Source organism: Plectropomus leopardus, chromosome 14 (genome assembly GCF_026936395.1).
Source record: "Plectropomus leopardus strain MGB_pleo_1.0 chromosome 14, ASM2693639v1, whole genome shotgun sequence".
Lineage (NCBI taxonomy): Eukaryota > Metazoa > Chordata > Actinopteri > Perciformes > Serranidae > Plectropomus > Plectropomus leopardus.
The window spans coordinates 17,478,902-17,489,173 of record NC_142189.1 but is presented as its reverse complement, the minus strand read 5'-3'; the positions used below and the strand labels follow the sequence as shown (position 1 = coordinate 17,489,173).

Genomic DNA, 10,272 nt, shown 5'->3' with positions numbered 1-10,272 from the left:
ATGGATGGATGGATGGATGGGAAAAACAACACTGAATGGAAATGCTACTGACTCTTTGAGCCCATAAAGAGTTTAGAAACAGTTACGGATTGGTTTGGATTAAAAGTAAAAACACATTGCTCCCAGTTTAAGTGACCTTTTGCTGGTGAAAGTACAAATATAGATCACGTTCTTCTACCTTACTATATCATAATAATTCAAATTAGTAACCAGATGTACAACTTCACTGTGCCAACATAAACAATGGCTTGAAATACAATAAAAAAATGAGAAAAAAAATCTACTTAACTGGGTGCACTCAGGAACAGAGACCAAAGAGAAGCTCCTCAAACGAACGGCAGACAGTGAATGAATTCAGTCAGTCAGCACACTCACCTGCGTCAGATGCTCAATTATCCCACCTGTTCCTGCTTCAGGGAGCGCTCAGCTGTGCTCCTTCATCCAACAGTCATGTGACGCCGACATCCACACCAGCATTTCCATTTCCTGCTACTTTATACATCTGCTCCACTACATTTGAGAGGTTCATGTAGTACTTTTTACTCCAAATAAATTACCTGATACTGATACATATACATACATACTTTAATTCTTAAAAAATGATTTCAAGTTTTAATATTAATAAAACTTTGGTTTAACTTTGTTTTTATTCCCTTAAGGGTCATTGTAACAGATAATACTCATGATTCTGTAATATCTTGACACCACAATATTTTCTGAGATGGTTAATGTATCAAGGAAATCTTATATGGTTGCAACCTTAATCTGGTCCCTCTGTTTAGTGTGTGTAACCAAATCCTGCTAAAGGAAAAGTCTCGTAAAATCTAGAAGACTTTTCCAGATTGTTGAATACTCAGATATGGCACTGGCTCCAACACAACAAACTCTTTGCAACTCTCTTGATTGCTCACAAATGTTTCCACTGTTGTTTTTTAGCAAAAAGTCGCATTTCGCGATATTTCAGAATAAAGACTTCTCCTTGGTCACAATAACAAAGGCATCATTTCTCAGTAGGGTCATGATGTGTTCAGACAATCTGAGCCTGCCAAAGGCAAAAATGAGAAATTTTATGGTGCACAATTGTGCAAAGGGATTACATTCACTGCAGTACTCACTAAATACAGGAGCAATTTAAGAAGTTGTTGTCCCTGTTAGTCACTCCGACATAGTTTCCATTTACCCAAAGGATCTGAGTATTTCTCTCATCACTGCCTCATTCAAATACACGGCACATGAATCATTTCATTGCCCCAGAATAAACTGCTTTGCACAACATAATGAATACTTTTATTTTATTAATTTTTTTCACATGTATATAAAAAATGTGGGTCATTAGCACAGTAAATCTTCCTTTACCCAACGCTCGCAGACCCTGAGGCACTGTGTTCAGGAAAAAACTCTAACTCATCTAATTTCTTTATTCCCCAAGTAGGTCAGTAGGAGAAACTGCAGTTTGCTCTGAGGACCTTTTCACACCAGGAAGTCCAAACCAAGGTCCGCATTTTTGTTACATTTTCTACATTTGATCCAGTTAGTTTGGGTTTCACATCGCACTTCTGCAAGCACACTGAGGAACTACACACAACATGCCTACGTCCTGCCGTCATCACCGACATGAGCTGTTCCCCCGTCCTCTGGCATCGCCTCTCTCTAATCCTGCCATGAAATAATGTTCTAAGTTATGGAGCTTCATACAGTTTTTTCCTTCTGATTCTGAGTCGTCTCCTCCTCTCCCCATTTACTAAAACTGAACATACCACCACTTCACAACGTAACCCTTTGAAACATGAGCAAACTGACTTAATTTCTTTGAAAAATATAGGAAGAAAGCAATGACCCCAAAGAAATTAAGTTTTTTTTAAAAAAAAAAGTAAAATAAAGGTACCTGGAAATAGCAGACAAAAATGAAAAAGAGGAAAAACGAAAGTAACAAAAACAAACAAACAAGGAAATTAACAAAGAAAAGTGTTTTAAAATTATAATAATTTTGTGTAACATAATTCAAAATATGTAATTATGTTAATAGTTATAACAATTTTCCCTAGGTTTCCCCCTTTTCCATGGACATTTTTTAAGCTTAAAAAAAAACATCCAAATCTACTAATTTCTTGCTATTTGTGGGACATTTCAAGTTTCTCACTGTCTTTTTCCCCATGTTTTCAAAATAAATCAAACCAATGTGCTCAGGGTTCAAAGGTTTAAATACTTATGAAAGGTGCCTGAAAGCAGCACAAAAGAAGTGATGTTGATCCAGGTTTCAAAGGGTTAACTGCTAATTTCCCCTCTACTCTGGCCGCAGCTACCAACACCATCTCATATCTCATGATGACAGCCTGCCAAAACTTTCCATGATTTGTCAGAAAAAAAGGTTTTTGGAATGGAAAATTTCACGTAACAAAATAAAAAGTCTGGACCAAACAAGGAGGTGTGAAAGGGCCCCAGGGGGCAGGAAGAACACGGTGTATGACACTTACCAGCAGCGATAGCAAACTGTCATTCTGTGTCAGTGTTGCTGCTATTATTCCATAAAGTCAGTGCCGCTCAGTTACATATGGAGCAGCTCAGTGAGAAGTGCATTTTGAGTAGAATAGAAGTGTAAAACAGGCAGTTTGAAGCACTTTTAAAAAGGTTAATCAGTCAGTTGATATTCTCCTTTCCCAGGAACCTGTACGCTCCAACAGCGTCTGGTAATTTGCAACCTTTTGCAAAAATCCACAGCAATTTGGCGTGTTTATTGTCACACAAAGAGTTAGTTCTTCCTCATCTGATCCCTCTCTGGAGGGAGTTGTCTAAAAATTCAGAGTAGCAAGAGAGGGAGCAGAAGTGCTGCTGCACCGGAGCGTCTGTGCCCCCCATGTCGTCCACCAGGACCACCGTGTGAGAGACTTGGTGCAGGTTCATGCTGACTGCTGTCTTGATGTAGAAACTGATGCACACACGGCCGCAGTCGCAGGTCTTGGCGACTTCAAGGTCCCGACACAAGTGGGCAGGGAGGAGGTGAGGTCCGTATGGTAACCTGCGAGGAGAATCAGAAAGGATACGATTAGGAGTTTGCTCTGCTAGGAACCAGAGAAGATTCAGTATGATATGTTTAATTGTAACCTGAGGTTTGCCACGGCTCTGGAAGCCAACTCTTGGAGCGACAGGGGGAATGTGAGTTTCATGGTGTGGTCCAGAGGGTTCGGCTGGATGAACGGATTCCCAAACAGGTCCAGGTTCTCCAGACTCAGCTTACGGAAGTCACTGGGCAGCACAGCTAGCTGGTTGTGCGCCGCTGACAGAAATCTCAATTTAGAGAGTCGGCCGACGTGGAACGGCAAACAGACGAGCTCGTTGTCGTCCAGTTTGAGGTTCACTAGTTCTTTGAGCTGGCAGAACTGAGCGGGGAGGGACTGCAGTCGATTCTGGCTGAGGTCCAGGACCTGGAGCGTCCGCTGCAGGGTGGACAGGCAGAGCGCCTGGCTGAAGGCTTCCAGGTGGTTGTTGTGAAGGATGAGCTCTGAGAGGCAGCTGAGGTCACCGATGGTGGCGGGGAGTTTCTTGATGTGGTTGTTACTGAGGTCTAGCTTGCGGAGAGCTGCAAAAACAAAGAAAAAAGCCACAACTTACAAGGTGTAATCAGGCTATTTAGTATTGCAATTACATGAAGTTGGGGTCAATTTTTAAAAAGAATGTTCAAAATAAAAAGATAAAAAGTCAAAGTCAACATATTCTACCTTTTTGTCCCAAGCTCATCAAACAGTGGATCTGTCATTTTCCATAATGCAATTCATCAAGGTTTTCTTAAACTCAAATAAGACACAAATCCAACTATTTTCACAGGCTGAGCAGGACTCCTCCTGATGAGTAAGCTGATCTTCAAATCTAAAATCAATGTAGTGCCCCTTTGAACTCATCAAACCTAAAACTTATCAGTCTTATCAATGCTCTGTTATTTTCTCCATAAAAACAAAAGCAAAAAAAGTGCTGATGTAGAATGTAAATCGAGAGCTGTCACACAGTGCAGGCCAAAATATCAGGTGTTCTCCAAGAAAAGTTGTTATGCCAGGTGGCAAGTATGTTTGGGGTCCAGCAACAGATTTTGTTTTGATTTTGATGTTAATAATGCAGAAAAGCTCAATTAAAGGAAGGTTTTTATGTTTAAAAAGCAGCGTTTGGGCTCTTATGCATGTGGAGAATAATGTAGATTTGGTGTTTATGGTGTGGGGGTGTGCTTCAAGTCAGTTTTTTTTTGTTTTTTGTTACACAGTGTGCTGTACAGTGCATTTCTGGGGACATTTTGGTCTCCAGATTTTGCTGCAGAGTGAGTACTCTTGACTTTCCCACTACTCTTTGGTTCAAGCAGCTGCCCCTATAGTGCCTGTGTTTTCTTCATACATCCATGGTCGCAGCACGGAGGAGATAGCTGGCACTGAGAGGCTGATCTTCTGCTTAGAAGTGGGGAGATTATAGCTCACCGAATATAAATATGAAAGTCTCTTTGATATCTAGTGACAGTCGACAGCACTGTTAGCTTGTTTACTGCATCACGTTAGTGCCGCTGTCACACCGAACGTCCCGCTGAGCCTCGTTTAAAGTTTTTATGGAAAACAAAACGTCAAATATTCACATTGAACAGCCAAATCAGCTGGCATCATTTTAAGTTGGGTACAGCCTTACTAATGTCCCACAGGGGATGAGAGGAGAAAGAAAAGTGGCTGACATTAGTAACATGATTTGTAGTGGAGTTTTGACTCCTCATAGTTAACATCCTGTAGGCTCACTCATTTTAAATGCAAATGTCAGCTGCTGATTCACAAACTGTAACTTTCTCGTCAACGTCAAACACTCAAACTTTAGAGAACTGATTACATCAATATGATACAATCAAGCTTACCTCATTGACTTGAGTTAAATTCACTTTTGTTGTGTGTCTATATGTGCAGTCAGTTGTAATATTAGGTGTTTTTCTTTATTCTCAAGGCTGCTGTAGGTTTTTTTTAAACCACAGTAATGGGGGGTCAATTTAGGGCGGGCCACCTGGCTTGCAGTACGCTGGCAGAAACCCTGAATATAACTTTTAAGTGTGTAGCCAACAACTGTCTCACTCTACCTTTAAGGGACAGCATCCGCATGTCCACCCGCGAGAGTTTGCAGTAGGAGACCTGCAGCTGCTCCAAAGAGTAGGGGAAGTTGGACGTGAGGGGGTAGTCCTTCTTGGAGACGATGGTGAGCTTCTTCTTGGGTTGCTCTACGTCTCTGGCGCGAACCGGAGTGAGCGTGGAGAGAGGAAGGCTGCTCGCGTCACCTCCCCTGTGTGCCAGACGAGCAGCTGAGAGGAAGTTCTTCAAACTGTTTGAATCAGCCTATGAATGAGTAAATAAAAAAGTTACCGGTGGATTCATGGATTAAACAGGTGACAAAAAAAAAACAGACTCACGGTGTCTTCTCAGGTGGCCGTGTTTGACCGTATTTCTTAGAATATCTAACCTAAATTCACAGGCCTGAAATAACTTGACACACTTCCTTTGAAAGAACATGATGTGCTTTTTTGCTGCTGGGAATAAAAGTGTGCGTGGCTCAGCGTGTAAGACACAATTTTGTGAATACCGGGACAATCCAGTGCTCCAAAAGAAGAGACCGCCAACCAAAAAACTTGATGATTCAAGCCCCCGACTTTCAAGGGGCAGCTCTAGTGTTTTTCTAAAAGAAGTCTGGCTTTGAAAGTGATATAACAGCCTTATTTTTCCGTCGGAACAGGCTGTCTGACATTAAGGGAAACCTCTGAAAACCAAATAATAACAAACACTAAAACTGACGTTAATTATTTTACGTGGGACTTTTTTTAGGTGACTGACATACATATCGTTGCTGACTCTATCCATGGCGGTAGATTGCCTAACTTCTGTGTCAGACGGCTTTCCAAAGTGAGAGCGTGCTGACGGAAATTTACTGTATGTAATACGCTGACAATGGATAAGTACCTCATACAACCCCACTTAAAAAAAAACAGAACTATCCCTTTGCGTGAGTTTTTTTTTTTTTTTTACACATTTCCTACAATTTGGGAACTTCTGTTTCCTGTGTTTGCCTGCATGAAGGGGAATCTGTTAGTTTGTGGGTGTGTGAGCACATTTCTTTCAACATGACATAAAACTATGTTAGAATCTAGGTGAGAGGTCACCCCTGACCTCAAAACAGCCGAGAGGGCTTTACAGCGACTGCAAACAATGAGGCTGCTATGGTGACTGTCCGGGCATCAGCTGCAGTCAAAACAACCGACTGTGTTTGTCTGGTTGACAAATGAGCAAGTGGACAGTTTGACTCTTGTGGAAAATTTTAAGGAAATAACAAGGAAGTTGCATCATCATGAACCTGAAAATCTTGTTCTGGATAGAAAACAACAACAAGCAGGCCTGAACTCACAGACACGTTTAAACTCAGACACCGTGCTGGTTGTCGTACCTTGCTCAAACAAATGTCAACAGCAGGTTCCTTTAATCTCACAGTGGCCTTGCCTTCCTCCACAAACCAAGTGAAGAACTTCTCTATGTTGTCTTTCAGCTGAAAGAGAAAGTTGGCAACTGTCAGTGACGGAAAAATACATGACACAACAACAGGGCGGGTGCGCATTATCATCCAACCATGAGAGATTTCACTGTTTCAACAAGTGTGGACAGGAAAGTTTGTATGTTTGCAGAGCTACGTCCTTTAAATGACAAGATTTAGAGGAGCACCTGATGCAACCATCTGAAACTATGAAAACAACACGACTTCGAGGGTTTCCAATCTAGGAAAAAAAAGGAGCAGGAGATTGACATAACTGAGAATCAAACATACTGTCATGCAATGTTTCATACTATCCATCTAAAAAAAGAAACGTCCGCAGAAGATCTGACAAGTAACGTAACATGGGCAACTTATTTTCTGTCTATGAAAGCGTACTTATTGTTAAAGCTAAGAGGAACGAAGCAGGAAAATTGGATGTCCTTGTAGAAATGAAAATGCTCCATATAATGTGACACTGGATTAACTGTTTTATTTTTATTTATTTATTTTTATTGGCTCACACATAAAACTGCTTGAAATCCATATATATGGATATATATATAACAATTACAAAAAATTACAAAAAAAAAGGACAAAAGTAAAAAAGAACAATTTAGGTTTCATTTTGGAAAAAGAAATGTGAAGCTGATCAACATGTTTAGTATCAAATGAAGGAATCTGGGAATACATTTTTGTAGATTTTGTGTTTCATACAGTTAAAGTGTGCAAAAGTTTGTTAGGCCTTTTTAGTTTCCTTTTCTAGAATTATAGTTTAAGAAGCCAAACAACAACAGTGACAACACTAGTAACTCATTAAACACACAACACCAATAAAAGAGAGGAGGAGGACACACTAATTGTCTTGAGTTGATGTTTATGTGTAAATGTCTGACCCACTAGATGAAGATACATGAGTTAATGGTTCTTTTGCTTTTCTTCTCATTGTTTGAAAATGCAAACTTTGCTCTTTGAGTCAACCAAAGTCCTGATTCAGGTGAATTTAATCTTTCTGTTTTAAAAAAAGAGATAACAATGCATGCTATAAAAGAGGGCCAGTCCCCTGCCTTTATGGTGGCACTGACATATAAACAAATCCTACATGCACCCTCAGAATTCATCTTAATAAATGCAACTACTGATTAATATCACTTACTTCTGTTTTATTTATCTTATATATTATCATTTTTTTTTACCTTGCATTGCTTTATATCCTTGTATATAGTGTCTCTTGCTGTTACTTTTACATTATTTCTTTTTATATGCATACCTAAATTGCATTGCTGGAGGGACTCTGTGACCCAAGTTTTTCAATGAGACCAACAGCTCTTGTAACTGTTTGACAACAAATAACCCTGACAAAAGATTTGTGAAAAACAACTGTAAAAAAAAAAAGAAAAGAAAAAAAACTGTAATTTAATACTTCTAAATAGACTGTTAAATACACCTGCATGTTTAGGGAACTTTATTCTGCAGGCATTGCTTTTAACAGCTAAAAAATCTTATTCTTATATGAGTATGATGGCTATTGTGTGATGAGGGTCAGGGACTGTTATTTATGAGAGGGGACGGGCTGATGCTAAATGGGGGAGGCACTTCAGATAATACATTTTTTGTTTGTTTTGTTTTGTTTTTTGATTTGACCCTTTAGAAACCCAAACTCCACAAGAGGGTTTGGAAGACATGTTTACATTTTACACAAAAAATGACAAAATGTATCATTGCCATGAAGCATGGGATATGGCTATTTATAGTGGAGGGTCATTCATTTTCACCCACTCACTCAGGGAGGCTCAAAGAAAAATATTTGTAGCATTAGAGAGGGTCAAGATAAAGATAAGCACCTCCTCTCCTCTGATAAATAAAACACAGCCCCTAAAATGAGAAAAGTCTTGTGAACAACAACTGTAAAAGAAATAGTCATTTAATACACTAAAAATACACCTGCATGTTTCAGGAACATAAATTTACAGAAAATTTAGCATGCAACCATTTTTCAACTTTTAAAAACCCTTAAAGTTTTAAAAACTTGTATGAGTCTAAGGAGTACTGTTTGATGAGGCTACTTTGCTGTTTCCAGACTTTAACCCTTAGAAACCTGAGCTAGAATTGGTTTGATTTCTTGCAAAACCACGAGGAGAAGACAACAAGCAACTAAACAAGACATGGCCCAAAACTTAGCAGACATTTGTAAAAAAAAAAGTTATAAGAAAATTACATGACAATATAAAAAGGACAAGAAAAAGAAAAAAATACAGGTTAAAAATAAATTAAAAAAATAAACAATAAAATGATCTGCAGAAAGTGCTGAAAAGTATTTTTCCCCCATAAAAAAAAACCAACTATTTTTTTAGGATATTTTCTTGTTTCTTTTTTCTAATTTCTTGCAATTTATGGGACATTTCTTGCCCAGCTGCTGGCTCCTTTTTCCCCTCCATGTTTTCAAAAGAAATCAGATAAATTTGCTCTGGTTTCAAAGAGTTATCTGGCCATGTAATACTCTTTGAGTTATGAATGAAATATCCTAACCTAAATCTGACTAAATCAACTTCAAATCGTGCAATCAGCCAAACTTGGTGAACAACAACAGACCCACCCTAAAAGTAAATCATATTAATATTAGCAGTGCAGCATGGACAATCAGAGCAGCACACACTGACCTTGTACTTTGAGCCTGCTCTGTCTTTAGCTGTGCAGATCATCATGTAAATGTTGCAGCGTTGACTCGTCTTGTCCAAATGCTTCCCGATGGACAGCACCGCTCTCGTCCCTTTCCCTCGACTTTTCATCCCAAACGTGGGGAGCAACCGATTCACCACCTCGACATCACACTGCAGCTTCATCGCAAACAACGACTAAAATAAAATAATTTTAAAAAAATCCAGGCTTGATGCCGAGTCGGAGTGAACTAAGGGTTTAAAAGCATCACAGAGGGGAAAAAAAACTTCCGCGAAGAAGTAGCTACTAGTGTACAGGAGCTACTGACACATCCGTCCTCTTCGTGGATGTCAACAACCGGACCAGCCCTCCGTACCGAGCCGCGGCTGCGTCTGACCCGCGGAGACTCTTCAGACGGCGGAGACACTCGGACTTTGCGGGCAGCTGCGGTGACACTGACACTGTCAAGACAAACTGTAAAATGTCCCGGAGAGTTTTCTGTTGTCAGTCAGTCGGTTAGCTGCCGTTAGCAGGATCTCGCGCGCGTGGGAAGTGACGTCATGAAGCGCTCGTTCACTCTAGACCGGAGCGCGCGATGACCAAGTCAGCAACACACGCATGGAAAATAAATTATTTTGTCTAAAAAAATACAGAAATGTACGGAGCCGCGTAAGGGACATGGGGGAGAAAAAATGAAATAAGGACGAACTTTTGCGAGATCTCGCAATAATTTTGCGAGATCTCGCAAAAGTTCTCGCAAAAAAAATGGATGGGTGAAAAAAAAAAAAAAATTAATAATAATAATAATAAATAATGATTTATTTCTGTATATTTCTAAATAATATTATATATAAATGAATAAAAATATTTATTTCCATATATTTTTTATCTAAAATTATGTTAGTATATTTTTACACAAAATAAATATATATATATATATATATATATATATATATATTATTTTGAACAAAATAATTTATTCTCAGTTCATTCTCGCAATAATTTTGCGAGATCTCATAATAATTTTCGTCCGCAATAATTTTCATCCTTATTTTTTTCACCCATCAATTTTTTCTTCCCATGTCCCTT

The 10,272-nt window shown here is 39.2% G+C and overlaps 1 protein-coding gene across 2 annotated transcripts; it reads right to left on the bottom strand.

Annotated features, from left to right (window-relative positions):
* Positions 1-1,275: 1,275 nt before the first annotated feature.
* On the bottom strand, positions 1,276-9,776 carry lrr1 (leucine rich repeat protein 1). Of its 2 annotated transcripts, XM_042501457.2 has the most exons (5): positions 9,186-9,774; positions 6,445-6,543; positions 5,093-5,345; positions 3,103-3,577; positions 1,276-3,016 (listed from the first exon to the last, which is right to left on the bottom strand). In XM_042501457.2, exons 1-5 carry the CDS (start codon positions 9,366-9,368, stop codon positions 2,761-2,763), a joined length of 1,266 nt encoding a protein of 421 aa, XP_042357391.1. In that variant the 5' UTR covers positions 9,369-9,774; the 3' UTR covers positions 1,276-2,760. The 2 variants fall into 2 exon arrangements, with proteins under 2 accessions (XP_042357391.1, XP_042357392.1); XM_042501458.2 differs by lacking the exon at positions 6,445-6,543 and having other exon boundaries at positions 9,186-9,776.
* Positions 9,777-10,272: the final 496 nt, after the last annotated feature.